Source organism: Ixodes scapularis, unplaced genomic scaffold (genome assembly GCF_016920785.2).
Source record: "Ixodes scapularis isolate PalLabHiFi unplaced genomic scaffold, ASM1692078v2 PGA_scaffold10__122_contigs__length_95168666, whole genome shotgun sequence".
NCBI lineage: Eukaryota > Metazoa > Arthropoda > Arachnida > Ixodida > Ixodidae > Ixodes > Ixodes scapularis.
Window position 1 is genome coordinate 68684324 of NW_024609836.1, and position 16331 is coordinate 68700654.

The 16331-nt window shown below is 47.5% G+C and overlaps 1 protein-coding gene across 1 annotated transcript; it reads right to left on the minus strand.

Moving 5' to 3' along the window:
* Nucleotides 1–8078: 8078 nt before the first annotated feature.
* Nucleotides 8079–10106, minus strand: LOC120836711 (the record flags this gene model as incomplete). Its single annotated transcript, XM_040205741.1, has 1 exon — nt 8079–10106. A coding segment is annotated over exon 1 (2028 nt), but the record flags the coding sequence as incomplete, so codon positions are not given.
* Between the last annotated feature and the right edge of the window lie 6225 nt (nt 10107–16331).

Here is a 16331-nt window from a genome sequence, read left to right on the forward strand (position 1 = left end):
AGCACAAGGAAGGAGAGATGTTGCCAATGTAGCGGGAGTTGTGTCGTTTTGCAAATGGCGAGATTTTTGGCAATCTTTATCTCGTGTTAACGTAAATGCATGCGAAATCCAGGCTGACAAGCATCAGGCTGCGTAAATATTCCCAAACCAAGTAGCGTTATTTTTGAAGTGGTTATTATTTTTTACCGCCAAGTCAGACAGAGCTTAAGTCATTTTGCACAGCGTTAAATTTTGTATTGGTTTCAAGATTCGTGCTGCGATTTTTTTTATTTTTTGAGCGATCAACATTGATGCGGATCATCGCGGTGTGGTCACTAAGTGGAGTATATGATTGAAATAAGACATTAAGTATTAATAACTTGTTTTGTGTATGATCAATTTAGTGCTAAAACGATCGGACGATAAGGGAATGGAATACACTTTCTGAAAGCGTTGTTTAGTCCAAAACGGTTTTGGATTTTATAAAGTGTCTCTCATATAACTAATAGACCTCCTGTTAACATTTTCGCTGTACTTTCTGCTTTTGATATGGGTATTAGGCGTCGTATAGTCCTTCATTTTTTGTCATTGTGTTCTGCATGTGTATTACATTGTCTACTGTTTTTGTACTCACTCCTATCATAGTCCCCACTGGGGGACTGATAGTATTATGAAATAAATAAATAAATAAATACATATAATTACACATCAAAAATACCCCTTGCAAACGATCACAGCGTCCTCAGCCGGCGGTGAGAGGCATGATGGGACACGCTGTCGGAAACGACGGACGGATGGAGATTACTTGCTCTCTTGTGTCACGATGTACCCGAAGAAAAGAGGGAGCTGAGTCGAGGAAGCCCGTGGCCTTCTGGGTTTTTTTTTGCAAGCAGTCTATTCCGCAGCGCACCGCAACATATGGGAAACAATCTGAAAAAGAGTTCTGCAAACTGTGATGTGCATGTGGATAACTGTTGAGTAGAACATGTTTCAACAGTTGCACTACAGAGCTGTATTCAATGTTGCTAAAACACTCAGTTGGAAAACTCACCCTTGAAACCTGGGCCGCCGGCGTCCACCGAGACCTAACTAAATACAGTAACAGCTCCCCCTTTTAGCGACGAGTTGAAACATAAAAGTTGCTTCATATGGCTACTGCTAGTCACTGAATGTTCCCAGACTACCGAAACTCCCAGGCTTGAGGTGCAAAGATGGCGGCTCAATCTTTTTTCTTTACTGCGGTTACAGTTGCCTAGAGAGGAGTAGTTGGTCCACTCGGCCGCAAAACCCGCAAACGTAGAAAAAAAAAAAAAAAAAAAAAAACAGAGGATAGCGGTTGCGCTGCTGTTGACTTTCCATGAACAATTCTGGCAGTTCTCCGGTCGCTCCGAGTTCGCGACCTTTTATTTAATTTAAGGAAAATCCGCTTTTTGACGGTGTGAACATTTTGCGCATACACAATTATGAAACCTGATATGAGAAGTTAAAACAGAAACAGTCAAGGCAAACGCAGCTGGGGGTTTATTGATCAGAAAGTGCGAGTGGATACACATTCCGGCAATAGGTATAGAAAGAAAAATACTTGCCAAAGCCCAGAGCGTTTAGAGGCACTAGTTCGGCTGGTTAATCCCCTCTAAGGTTCACCACACCGCTTAGACGGAAAATGGGCTCGCAAAGGTCCAAAAAGGAAACATTCCCCAAGAGTAACAGAGCTAATCCTACTTTTGACTGAACCCCTGTAATTGTCTTCTTACTACAATCCGCTTAGCATCAAACCGGAAGTCAGGGTGATGAGGAGAAATATATAAACTTAAAATAAACTGTACCAACGAGTATGTCTCCCGTAAAGCGGGACGTACGCATATATTACACGGTTCAATATGTTTGGTGAGGCACTTTCGCCACGCAAACGTGTCTGTTTTGGTCTCTTTTCTAGAAGATCGGACCACTTTTTTTTTTATGAATCTTTAGACAGATTGAGTGATCTGAGGGATTCGTTTTTTTTTTCAGATAGAGAATGGAAATATCACATCGGTGTCATATTGTTGGAAGGAGAACCGAAGGACAAGTCCATGACCGTGCTCCAGACCGACTAAACTGGACGTTATTAGCGGTCCCAAAGGATGCGGAAACTATCTTTAATGGAAAAGCATTAAATTCTGTCTCAAAAAAGTTTAAAAAATATATATTCTGGTAGCAAAACGTTAATTCCCTAGGATTTTAGGCGACGGTGAAATAACTTCCACTTGAAAAAGGATACAGTTTATGGACATCGATAAAGGATTGTGCTTGTCTCATGGAAAGCATGCAAGGAAAATTTGATGTATGCATAGCGCCCACTCAGAGCTCGTCAAAGTGGTGTCTGTCATTCGTAGGCAATGCACTAAGACATACCTGTATTCATTGTGTCTGAGGTGCACATCGCAATCAAACGAGCGATTATAGTGTCAGTTTGCTACAGTTTGAAGTTCAATTACAAAAGCTCCTAACGTGTTTCAAAATGAAATATTGTGCTTCTGTGCTTCTCTGGTTTATGGCGTAGATAAAAAAAGGTTTTTTCTGCAAAATTATTTTTAAGTACTGCTTTTAAAACGGACTTCTGGATGACATAGATAACGCCGTTTTACATCGAAAATAAACAGGGATGTAACCAAAAATGTAAGGCTCCGTCACCGGACTGCGTTCCGGAGTTGTCTAAAAGATTACGTGTGGTCCCGACATGTTCATGTGTAATGACCGCCTCACGCAATAAACACGGGAATGGTAAACATTAGACTTTTAGTTTCGAACTTGCGGATCAAGGTAATTTACATTGCCCTCTTTGGGAAAAAAAACTCCAGCTTTCCGCGAGGCTTTTTTTATGTTTTTTTACAGTTATTGAAATGAATTTTGGGCTAAGATAAATGGGTTTACATTGTGAGCTTACTGTTCACATATTGTTTAATGGACAAAAAGAAAGAGGGTAGAAAGTCAAGGTCCAGCTTTTCGGCACGAACATTTCAAGATATAGGGGACTTTGTACCTCATTTCCTTTGAAAGCTTTCCGCCTTTTTACTGTCATACATCCGCTGTACTCAAAGCACGTCAACGGTACCCAAAGCACGTCAGCGGTACCCAAAATACGTCAGCCGACCCCAGCTCACGCATTGTACACGTGAACAGCGTCACTCGGACGTATGCGCTCGTCAACAAATATTTGGATTCGCGTTCGTGGTCAGTGGGTGCCCTGACGGAACTTATTTTCACTTGCGAATGACAAGTTATATGGTGCGCTTAAAAAGCACGGTGAAAGCTTCGAGTCATCACACCGGTGCCCACGACCACGTGATTTCTCAACCTGCATTTGAGTTGAGAATTAAAGATATGGAGGAATGAAAAATAATTTCATGGCTCCTTTAAGCGGATTACAATGAGAATAGAAATTCAAAGGGGGGTGGGTATTACGTGAATGGGCTGCTCCCTTAATCTTTGAGGATGGTCACCTTCAGCTGGGTCATTGGGGGGTAAATTCCTGTCTCAGCGGCACTGTAGCGTGAGTGCGCTTGTAACAGCGCGGAAGGTGATACCGCGCCACTTACCCCATTGGAGAACCACAAGCAGTAGTAAAGCACGGGAATGATAGGCTGTTTTATGATGCTTTTCAGGCGTATGGTTTCGGAACAATTCTTTCTAAAGAAATGTCATTAGAACGGCGGTCATTACACAGAGCTTCGCTTAAGTCAACAGAGCGGTGCCGGCGGGGCAGGCGAACTCCAGGGGACGGCGGCGGTGGCGCCCTTTACTAGCATCCAGCATCCACAAAAAGTGTAACCTCTCTGGCCAGCATCTGAACTCTGTTCACCATCAGCTTTTAGAAAGCATGTGTTTTCCTTGAAAACAAACAGAAAAAAAAAAAACTTTTTTTTATAGGAACTTTTATTGGATATTGGTACAAAATAGCAGGCACGTGATGTTTCCTCAAATATTTAGTTTACAAGGATTTGCGGGACAATTAATATTGTTTTTATACAACCATGGTCTCACCGGTGATGTCAGGTAGCGCGTACCGACCTGGGCGCGTGCTAACTTTGGTAATAATCCGCGGCGCGTCCGCTTCGGAGACGGGGGTCGGCATGCCTGATTCCACCGTATATCTTTTGGCGCCGGAATGGCCGATTAAAGCCAAAATAGAAGAGGAACAGTGAACGCTATCGAATGTGATACTCCAGAACTACTACAAGCAGCCGTGCAGTTTCCCGAGTGACCAAGGCGGGAAAAATGGTGGCATTACGATCGCCGTTAGTTCGGTTCTCGTGTACGGACCGGTGCCACTTTTTTTGGTGCAGGCTCCACGGCAGTTCTAGTAACGTTGGCTGTACTACTCTTCCGCGAATTGGTGCCAGCAATAGTTGCGAAAATGCTGCACAGCTGTTTTCAAATTGTTGCGAGACAAGTGAGAAAAACGCTCGCAAAACTATGCCAGGCAAATGTGGTATGACAGACTCGAGGAACAAAGAGAAGAAATTGTCGCCCCGATGATGGGGAAACTGTTGCGACGAGCGCTGCCTCGTCAAATGAGGAACACTCGTAAAGCTATGCCATGCAAATGTGGTATAACAAACTCTAGCAACAACAACCAAAAAAAAAAAAAGAAATTGTCTCCCCGATGATGGGGCAACTCTCGCGAGGAGCGCTGTCTCGTCATGTGAGGAACACTCGCAAAACTATGCCACGCAGCTGTGGTACGACAGACTCTAACAACAACAAAAAAAATTATAACCCCGATCATGGGGAAACTGTAGCGAGGAGCGCTGTCTCGTCATGCCATGCAAATGTTGAAAAGATGCATGCCGCAGCACTTGAAAAAAAAAAAAAAATGACGTACAACTGCAGTTTCGTTCTGGCGCCCAACTTCTGCCGAATAGGTTTAAGCAACAGTTAACAAGCAATTGTGCCCAGTGTTTCCGCAGCAATTCATCGAAAAATATATCTAACCTAGCGCAAAAAATGTTTTGTTGTACAGTTGGAACACTTTTGGAAAGCGATGTTTGGCGACTGCATTCTAGCAATATAAACCCAAACTGTTTCTGAATCTGCCATGGGAACAGTTTGCTGACTGTAATAACGGTCGTTTTGATGACTGTTTGAAACCTTTGTTTGCCGAAAGCAAAACAAAAGTTACGTTGCCGCGACGTTTAGGAATTAAAGGCTCGACGCTACCGTATTATTGGTCGAATAGTAGAAAAATAACAGTTCTGCACTCTCGCAAATGCAAACGTGACGTTGCTGGGATATACTGGCGGAGCTTCTGTTGCGTGATAATGTTTTCCCTGCAGCTGCGCTGGTCTTTCACAGAATGTTTGGAAACGTCAAGACAGCACACATTTTGCTAGATAAAAGCAATGCTTCGGCAACTGTTGCGATCATGAAACAGTCAACGGTTGACCGACACAGTTGCCTGCAGGGCTTTAGGAGCAAACACTTTTGCAGTGTTATGACTGCTGCTAAGACATTGTTGCGCGATTGCAATAAAACTGTTTTCATGTTGCGCGGCTTTGTTGCGCCGACCATCTCCAAACCATAAATTGTTGCCTGGGATGTGGCGCACGCTACCACCCCAACTGCAGCACCAGTCTTAGTTCATTTATGCATACAGGCGAACTTATAATGGTCTTCGAACGTCGTTGGGGCGATCTGCGTTGTTGCTTTTTATTGGCGAAGAAAAATAAATTGTACGAGAGAAACAGTACAGGAAAAACGGGAGACAAATGACGGGAAACAGTACAGTGTGCCGCCGCACTACATCTTCTCTGCTCCGCACGCCGCAGCACGCCGCCTCACATCTGCGCATCCAGGGCTCTCGCAGAAGCGAGGGCGCTTCCCTGCAATGCGGCCTTTGATCCAACATGGCCGCCCCTGTGAGCACCCTTCCCGCTCATTCACACTGGAAGCGGATCTGCGTTCGCAAAGCGGTTGCGAACGCGGATCCGCTTCCAGTGTGAATGAGCGGTTCCGGTATTCTGCTCCGCAAGCGGAGCATATAAAGTTACTCTATGACGTCCCAGAGAACTTCCTGTTGTGTACCCACCAAGGGAGTGCCGCTCTCAGAGCGACCCCCTGTTCGAGAGTAGTATGCGCGCAATGTGGTTTTTTTGTTGCTAAGTTTTTCCTGCTCCCGTCTTTTGCGCGGCTGCAACATTAAATCATTACTGGAAACATGCTCGCATACAAGTTCATTGCCCTGCTCAGCATCAAAGGAACGAGCAGGACACAACACTTCCGGTTCATAAAAATATTGAACAGAACCCTAACACCGCTGCTTGAAATGCCGATCAAAGGTTTAACCACCGATTCTCCAGTTCAACGCCAAAAGAACGAAGAAGCGCCAGACCCGTTCAACATTTTCAAATATTCTTGTTAGCCAATTTGCATCCTTGAAGGCGCTAAATTGTCCAACCGAGGGCCCTCGTTAAATCTCCAACTTTGATGTTGGTGTAACATTTATGCTTTTTAGCACTGGGGACATAAGCAACACATAGCGGTGAGCGCTATGTGCTTCGCATTACTATCAGGAGCGCCCTATCATCAATGATGTGGTTCGGATGCTTGTTTCGTTCTTGTTTTTCATTGAAACGAATGCTGTGCTGTAGGCTGTATGCGTGACATGCATTTTTTGCTCCAATCGCTGAAGGTTTTTTTTTCCCCGTGAGGACGACGACACGAAAAAATTCAAGAAATCCGACCTTCGCTGTTTACACCTTCGCTGTAAAATGACGGGCGCACTAGGCCTGCCTATGAATGAAAGGAAAAGAAAGGGGGTCACACGATTGGATTCAACAACTGCTCTATTCTTGGCACGAAAAGGAACTGGCGAAGACGGCTTTTTGTTGGAGTCCGGGTACATTCAGAACACCAAAAATAAATTCAACTGGTCAGCTGGGACACTTCCCAGCGCCTTCATGTCCGGTTTGCGGTTCGTCACGCGAGGCGCTGCGAATCATAAAACACGTGCAGAAACAACGGCCACTTTAAAGAAGCCAACAACACCGGGCAATTCGCAAGACGACGACAAGCACAAAAACAGTCACCCGTGAACAAGGGGCCGAACTGGCCTTAAAACGTCGGGCTTCGTCTTATTTTTTGGTTAGAGTTTTCCTTTGATTCATTGTCATCCCTAACCAGGTGGATGTGCACCGAAATGTTTACGTTAAATTCTAGGCACCAACGAGTAGACGGCGACAACCACTAATTGGCAGCGAATAATCAGAGAGCCACTATTACAGAGAATTTCCAACTGCTCGTTCAGGATCACGTGGTTTGTAAGCCGTGTTTGGAATGCGAGCTGCAGGGGACGAATGCGAAAAGGCAGCTCACTTGCACTCGCGACAAATCTCCGGTGGAGGCGTCCGCCATTAAACTGCAAACGCTCCCCATGGCTGGACTTGGACCCTCTCTACAAATCTAGGGTCTCTACGAACAATGGGCGACAGAGGCGACGCAGCCGGCGTGCCCCTTTCCTATTGTAAGACTGCCGAAGCCATGTTCACGCGCACTCTGCACGTGATTGCAGGCATGGGGCACCAGTCGGGCGCCATTGTGCTCGCTATTGTCTATACACCTTTTTTGTTACCTTTTTTGCAAGGGCGCAGCCATCTTGAATGTCGTCACATCTGGTGTGCGGTGAAACATCGTTTTGATTTCTCCACTCCTTTGGAAAGGGTTTTACGAAAAATGCGTGATTATCACACATTGTTGTTTTGTCTCACCTATATTTTCTCGCATATTTCAGGTTGAAATGTTTTATTACTGTACTAAGGTTGAAAGCTGGGCTAGTTGGTGATCGTTGTACATAATGGAATAAAACAGCGCGAAGATAGAAATAGGAAGAGACACACCAGACAGGACAGAGCGCTGACTCGCAACTACGGCTTCTTTACTCAACGAAAAAGAGAAAGACAAAGAGAAGGAAAAAAGATAAAAATATGCAGGAAAAGAAGAAGAAAAAGAATGAAGAAAAAAAGAAGAAAAAGACATTACTGTACGCAATCACACGCGCACCTTTCACCCATGGTAGCTGACTACGGCACGTGCTGGACCCTCATTGTCAACTTCAGGAACTCCAGCTCCTTGCCTGACAACGCCACTGATGCTGCGCTGATACACTTTTTTCCTCTACTCTGGATGTGGAAGGCCTCCAGCACCTCGCGTGTCACTTTGTCCCTGTGTCGTCCCAAGATGGTGGTGGCACTAAGAAACGGCTCGCACAGGCACTCTTTACAGTGAACCGATAGGTGTCCTCCCACTGTCGCTCCGAGGGAGTACCTGTGCTCGCGGAGCCTTTCATTCAGGCACCGTCCCGTTTGTCCCACGTAGGTGGAGCCGCACGAGAGGGGGAGGGGGAGGGGGATACTGTAGACTACTCCCGTGACACATGGGACGAACGGCCTGGCGTGCTTCTTGCTACACTTGTTTCTGGCGATTCCCTCTGCCTTCGCATGAACTCTGGGGCAGATCTGGCTCATTTTTTCTGGTGCGGAGAAAACCACTGGGATTCCATATCTTTTTCCAACATTTTTTAAATTGTGAGAGATCCTGTGTAAGTACGGGATAACTACAGGTCGCTTGCGTTCCACATCCCGTTGTGTAGACTGGCTACCCTTTACTTTCTTCAGCAGTTTGCTTGCGACGTCTGAAAGTAGTGTCGTCGGATAGCCAGCTTTCCTCAGTCTTTCTGTCTGTATCCTAAAGCTCTCCCCCAGAGTGTGGAGGCAAGATTTTTTGAGCGCTGAGGTCAGACAAGATGTAACGATGCCCCTCTTCACAACCTTCGAGTGGGCCGACCTCCAGTCGAGGATGCCTTTCTTGGATCGTGGACGATAGGTCCAGCAGACACGCGAGTCTCCTATGCGCAGGGAAAGGTCCAGGTACTGGAGTACCCCTTCTTTTGGGACCTCAAAGGTAAACCTAAGGCCTCCCCCACACTTCTCGAATACCGCCACCACTGTGTCAACCAACGCTTCCAATGTTCCAGATCTTCTGAAAAACACCAAAAAGTCATCCACGTAGCGAATTATCTTGATAACACTCGTACCGCCTAGCTCTCTTTCAATGCCACAGTCCACTTCACCGAGGTAAATGTCACTTAAGACGGGGGCTACGCAAGAGCCGATACACACACCCGACTTTTGCCGGTAGCACCCTTCCTGCCACCCGACTACCATTGACTGCAGATAGAATAACAACAACTCCAAAAAGCTTTCCAGGGATACTCCACTAGAACTCCTAAAAGCCAGTTCTCCATTGGCTTCGATGCACCCTTTGACTGCTTCCAGCAATCTGTCGTGCGGCAAGGAATAAAAAAGATCTTCCACGTCTATACTACAAGCGTGCCTCATCTCTGGACCCTCTGCTTGGAGGTACTCTACAAGCTCCAAAGAATTGAAAACCCTAAAAGGGTCCTTGATATTCAATGATGATAACTGTTTTTGTAGGTAGGAGGCCACCTGCCTTTGCCACAATCCCTTTTCCGTGACAATGGCTCGAAACGGGCACCCTTCTTTATGGGTTTTGGCGCTGAAAAACGCTTGCAGGTGTACATTCTCCGCTTTTCCTACTCTCACCGCCAGCTGGGTTAACGCCAGGCGATCACAAAGTCCTTTTGCCCTGTCTCGAAGTTTCTTCAGATCCACATTGACCGGTCTGAAATTTTTCTCAATGGCCGCGTTTGCCTTTTCATTGAACATGCCCTTTGGTAACACAACAAACTGACCCTCTTTGTCGGATAACATGACACGTAGGTCACTGTCTACCATGAAATCCACCAAAGTGGTAATTGGACAAACCTGTCCTCTTCTTCTTGGTGATTGAAGAACTTCCACACACTCGTGAATGCACCTTGGCCTGTCCCCTTCCATCGCCTTCTCTGCTACGTTCTTGGCCAGAGTCACCAACTCGGGAGGGCTTAGGACCGGCTCGAAGCAGAACTTGGGACCCAGCTCTAACGGCTTGCCAATTTCTGGAGGAATCTCGGCTTCACCCAATGTTGTGTATCCGCGGGTCGACGGAGTCATCAGGTCCTTCTTCTTTGGAAGTTGTGGCCGGATTCTCTGCCACAAGAACTCCGTGGCATCCCTTGCTCTCTTGTTCATCTCATGGTAGAACCTTCGTGAACTGGCAGGGTTTTCCTTTGCGGAGGCACAGGCTACTCTCAGGCAGTCTCGGAAGAATCTTTCCTGGCGCCAGTACTCGGATCTTAAAACACGACACACCCTTTTTGTGTGTCCTTCCGATGGAGCGAGGAGGCCGAAAATCCCTTTCAGTTCCACAGGACACGTACCACGTCGAATGTGCCAAGAAGAAACCCTTGCACTGCACACACACTGGGCTATTAGGTTAACGAGGACACAAGGATTAGAGAAAAAAACATTAGAATTGACAGGAGAAGGGCCCGATGCAAAAGAAATAAACTGTACTAAGGTTGAAAGCTGGGCTAGTTGGTGATCGTTGTACATAATGGAATAAAACAGCGCGAAGATAGAAATAGGAAGAGACACACCAGACAGGACAGAGCGCTGACTCGCAACTACGGCTTCTTTACTCAACGAAAAAGAGAAAGACAAAGAGAAGGAAAAAAGATAAAAATATGCAGGAAAAGAAGAAGAAAAAGAATGAAGAAAAAAAGAAGAAAAAGACATTACTGTACGCAATCACACGCGCACCTTTCACCCATGGTAGCTGACTACGGCACGTGCTGGACCCTCATTGTCAACTTCAGGAACTCCAGCTCCTTGCCTGACAACGCCACTGATGCTGCGCTGATACACTTTTTTCCTCTACTCTGGATGTGGAAGGCCTCCAGCACCTCGCGTGTCACTTTGTCCCTGTGTCGTCCCAAGATGGTGGTGGCACTAAGAAACGGCTCGCACAGGCACTCTTTACAGTGAACCGATAGGTGTCCTCCCACTGTCGCTCCGAGGGAGTACCTGTGCTCGCGGAGCCTTTCATTCAGGCACCGTCCCGTTTGTCCCACGTAGGTGGAGCCGCACGAGAGGGGGAGGGGGAGGGGGATACTGTAGACTACTCCCGTGACACATGGGACGAACGGCCTGGCGTGCTTCTTGCTACACTTGTTTCTGGCGATTCCCTCTGCCTTCGCATGAACTCTGGGGCAGATCTGGCTCATTTTTTCTGGTGCGGAGAAAACCACTGGGATTCCATATCTTTTTCCAACACTTTTTCCACTTTGTTGTGTTTCTAAGACCATGGAGTACTCGCAGCCGTTACGAATAAACCTTTAGTACATATAGAACAACTATTTACAATCAGGGTGATTCCGGTATCGGCAGACGGCAGCGTTCGGCTGGCTCGCTGGCTCGCGTCGGTCGCTCGAGCTCGCTTCTTCCTCGTCGTTCCGTGTGTCTACTTCTGGACACAACACTCCCTCAGACTAATCACAGTCCGTACCGAGACACCGGCTTGCGTGCTCTCGAGGGGTAGTCAGCTACCATGGGTGAAAGGTGCGCGTGTGATTGCGTACAGTAATGTCTTTTTCTTCTTTTTTTCTTCATTCTTTTTCTTCTTCTTTTCCTGCATATTTTTATCTTTTTTCCTTCTCTTTGTCTTTCTCTTTTTCGTTGAGTAAAGAAGCCGTAGTTGCGAGTCAGCGCTCTGTCCTGTCTGGTGTGTCTCTTCCTATTTCTATCTTCGCGCTGTTTTATTCCATTATGTTTTATTACTTTTTCCTCCCGCATGCCAGATACGGAACCCTTGCAACTGAGAACGAGAGGAAACAGAAAATGTCTATACGTCGTCTCACCTTAGCATGGACTATTGTTAGCCGCGCGTGCCAATTGCCCGAGCTAGTTGCTTTGGATGAAGCCTCGGCGGCTGCACGAGCGCTCGTGCAGCGAGTGCTCCAGTCAAGGCAGTCGAAGCTAGCCGCTCGCCCTTGCACAACCTTCGCAGTTAGTCAGTGCTAAGGTTAGATGAAGTATATAGACCTTTTCCTATGTTTACAAAATCACAGTCCAGCGTGCGATCTTCACAGCCCTGCACGTGCGTGATCGTCGCTTCGGAAATTGAGCAAAGCACGCGCCATACGCACGAACGCTCCAAATGGCACCGGTCAGACGCTCTTTTTTTTTAAAGGTCTATACTTGTGGAAATCTTTCTGTGGCGTTCCAGTAGAAGCAAACAGTGCGCGTGCACAGCTTTGATGGGCGCTCGAAACACGCGCGTGTGCCCATAACTTTTGTTGCATAACCAGAGAAAGTTGCCCGCGAGTGTAGGCCTAGCACAGATACCACGAGGGGTGGCTAAGAATCGGTATTTCTGATAACTAGCAGAAAGAATAGTGAATCGACATTTTAAATCGTTCTACGGTTAATTATTTACCCCTCCCTTGTTACTCTCGAACCTGAGAGGAACCTGTTTGTTATTTTCAAACGAACCAGTTACTCGTCTTCTTTTTTGTAATATCAGACAGAACGAGTGGACAACGTAGAGAAGGAAGAAAGAAGGCACGCGAAGCATCGTCATCACTCACAGCCTTCACTCCCAGTCAAGCAGCCTTAACGGAACGTCGGCGACACCCAAGATGGCAGCGGTGGGCGATGCAAGCAGCTCGGGGGAGAATCCACCTCAATCGTAAGACGCGTCACTCCTCCATCTGTTGGGCATCCCTCGTTGGGTTTCCCTCGCTGCTAAACACTACCTCGCATTCCGTCCAACAGCAGCAGCCAACGAATCAAGCACCGCTAAAAATGGATCGTCACGGCGCTCCTCTTTCTGCGTTGTTTATCACTGACTAAACCAGCCGTGCACTATGAATGCGCCTCGACACTGCGTTTTCGAAGCGAAATCCTTAACTGCCCCATAGAACGGAGCCGGTGTTATCTGGGGTGCTATGTTGCGCTTTTTGGACTCCCAGGAGACTTGGAAGAGGGAAGTGACGTCAACGACACAGCAAACGCAGATTGGATGTTGACAGAAGAAAACGAAATCAACACCCAATCTGCGCTTGCTGTGTCGTTGACGTCACTTCCCTCTCCCTAGTCTCCTGGGAGTCCAAAAAGCGCAACATAGCACCCCAGATGTCTGTAGCAGCGAAAGACGGCACCTAAATACTCCTTCGCTGAGCGAGGCGGCACCTAAATACCCATTGGCTGAGCGAAACGGTACCTAAATTCACATTTTGGCTGAGCGAAACGCCACGTGAATTCCCATTGGCTGAGCGAAACGGCACATCAATTCCGAATGGCTCTAAAGCGGACGTGCCTCAGGGGAATATGAAGCACAAAGAAGAGCGCAGCAATGTAGATGCATCGTCGCGGAAGCCGCGGAGCCGGCGGGGGTGCCGCGCATGCCCAGTGGGGAGTGTGGTGTCACCGATAGGGCGCCGTGTGAAAAAGGAAGACGTGGCGCGCTGCTTGTAGGAATGCGCTGCCACGTAAGCGAGCTTAAGTGTCTTCGTTTATTAATTTTTCTGTGCGTAATTGGTGTAGCCGGCGATATAAACCCCGCAGATATGACAGGCGCCGTGATGATGCACTTCTGGCGTTGTTTGGTTGCCTTCATCGGACCGTAGCATCGGATTCGGTCGCACTTAAAGTGAAATGGAGTAGCCTCAGAGAGTGACGCGGTTCAAAAACGCGCAGTCATTTACTGAATGTCATCGTCGCCCGCCGCAACCCGCACGACCCTCGCGCATCCTTCTCCGCCGGATTCTTGTCCACCGCAGAGTACCGCTCCCCTGGCCGACGGCACTTGGCCGCCTCGCTGTGGAGATGGCCACAGCTGATTTAACGTGCGGAGAACCTGGTCGACCGCTTTGCGCAGCCAGGGTTCCCACAGCCTACAGTATTCCGCAACATACTTGACATACAAGTCGGCACCTTCTGGTGCCGACTTGTGCCAGCACCAGAAGTCCTTTTTTTACTCTAAGAAATCAGGAGCTTTTGTACAGTCACTGACACCTTAAAAAACGCAGGACGTCATTTGTTATGCTTATGCTTCTTGCTTCTTGATGCCTTCTTCGGCGTCAATATAGGCTCATGGAACAAGCCCGTTGGCTGTGGAGACGTAAGAGGCTGTACTCACTGGCGTCAATAGCGGAGTCCGTGGCTCTGAGCACCAGCTGACGGCGAACTTCCGCATTACTTTGCAACATGCACTGACCAACATTAAGATTGCCGGTCTTAGGAGAATATGCGTGTGCGCTTGTTCTGAGCGTGCGCTGCGAACAGCGCGTTGGAATATGGCGTTCGTTGAATACCTTTTATATAAATAGGATACTCGGAGTTCACCTCAATTTTTTTTAAGCTGTCAGTGACAGCAGTTTTCTATAAACCACCACAGACCGCTTGGGATAGCCAGTCGTTGCGGGCTACGAAGGGAACTCGGCGAATGACGAGGCTTAAAATATGTGTAGGCCTTAGAAACAGCCGGCACTGTGGCACTGTACTTTACATGGACGAGTGGGGCGGGGAGCTGCAGCCTGAAAGGGTTGCTGACACCCCAAAGGTCGTATTTTTTTTATTGTCTAAAACGATGCAAGTTGTATTCATAGACACGGAAAAAAATACCGCATCGCAAAAAAAAAAAAAATTTATCCCACGCCCGCGCGCGCGCCTTTTTATTTTTTTTTTGCGTTTTTCTCTCTCGCTCTTCACCTCCTCGCTTTTTTTGATTCGTGACGTCAAAAATCATGAAATGTAGAAGCTTTGTAGGCGACATTTCTATAGCATTTAATAATGGCATTCGTAAAACATGTTTTTTTAACGTAATTGCGAACGCCCTACGGCCCTTCGTTTCGAAATACCAAAAATTGGCGTCCGGTGTGATGTCGTCTCCCAAATTTGTATCCTCCCTCGGAAAACATGGCGGCGCTCGAAGCACATAGCAGAGGATGATCGGTGAGTCGGGGAATCGGACGAAGTGTTCTTTTTTAGGAGCCCGAAGACCTCCCAGACTTCGAAAAGAAAATCGTCAAACGATCAAAACAAGTGGGTTTGGTGTCTGTATGGTAGTTTTGGTTGTGACTGCTCCGGGGCAGTCTTTCAGACGTCAAGCGTTGTCTGCTTGCTGCGATAGGCAGGCGACACGGGATTCGCGGAATAAAACCGGTTTTTCCCCAATCTCCTTGTTTTCCCCGGTCCGCCAGCGCACTTCTCTCCCGCTCCTCACCTCCTCGCTTCGGGTCGCGGTGGTAGCGGAGGCGGAGGCGTGAAAGAAAGTCGACTCTCAGGGCTCCGCAATATTGGACGTCACCGCATTGACGCGGATCGCGCGGGAACTTCAAATACGGCATTAGGAAATTTTTTTCTTACTTCACAAATACTGAATTTCCAAGTTCGGAATTTAGAGGGTAATGTCCCGGCATCATTGTCAATCGTTTCGGATAATAAAAAAAAAAAAAAAATTTTGATATGTCAGTGTCCCTTTAAAGGCGTTTCAAAGCCCAGCCGCTGCCATGCCACCTCCAGTGTTGTGACGACCAGCTTTGTTCTTTTATTTGAACTTCACATTGGAGTGTTAACTAAGTAGTTAGGGACGCATTGCTGACGTGCTACGAAAACGAAGGAAATTTAGTTTGATGGTGTTTGTAACTCTGCCATTTTAGAGGTGTTTGATTATGTTCCAAGAAAGCAGAATTATCATAACTTTATAAATGTGAAATTTATATGTGATTGTAGCGCGTTCGATGTTCAGGACTGAAGAGATGGCACGACCGGCATTAGGCAAACAAAACTTTCTGTTTGATTGCTAGTTCTGTCGGGCTCATGTCGTCGAGTATCTTAGTTGTCTTCGTCGGTGCCGACGCTAGACAAATCGACCGCCGCAGAACTGCCCCCAACACCCCTCCCCTTCACGCGCTTCTGAACACAAAATAAAAATAAACGTGTGAGACAAAATGGCGACAGGCCACCATCCTAAGCTCTACCTAAGCAAAGCGCACATGAAGGCACCCTAGACTGACCTCACGAGCCAGTTTGACTACGGCACCACTGCCGCAATATCGAGGAAACTTTAGTATTTCTGTACGTGCGACAACCTCGCTGGAGCTCTGCGCGTGTGAACACGAGACGGCACGATCCCTCTCGTACACTGCCCTGGCGCTGGCGTCAGGCATGCGCCGAAAGCTTGGTGAGATCGGTCTATTAAGAGTTGTGGACTCAGAACGTGGCAGTTGGCTAGTGCGGCGGAATGATGTGGCAGAGCGTGGTGAAGGCTGAGGCAAGCGCGCCGGAGTCGTGCAAGTATGGCTGGCGCTGAAGTCAGACAATAAAGCACCGGACAGCCGAAACATCTATCCAGCCGGGCTGTCGATTCGGCTTGATGACGGGTCGGGGCGTGCCGCCCTGCGTCCGAAGGGA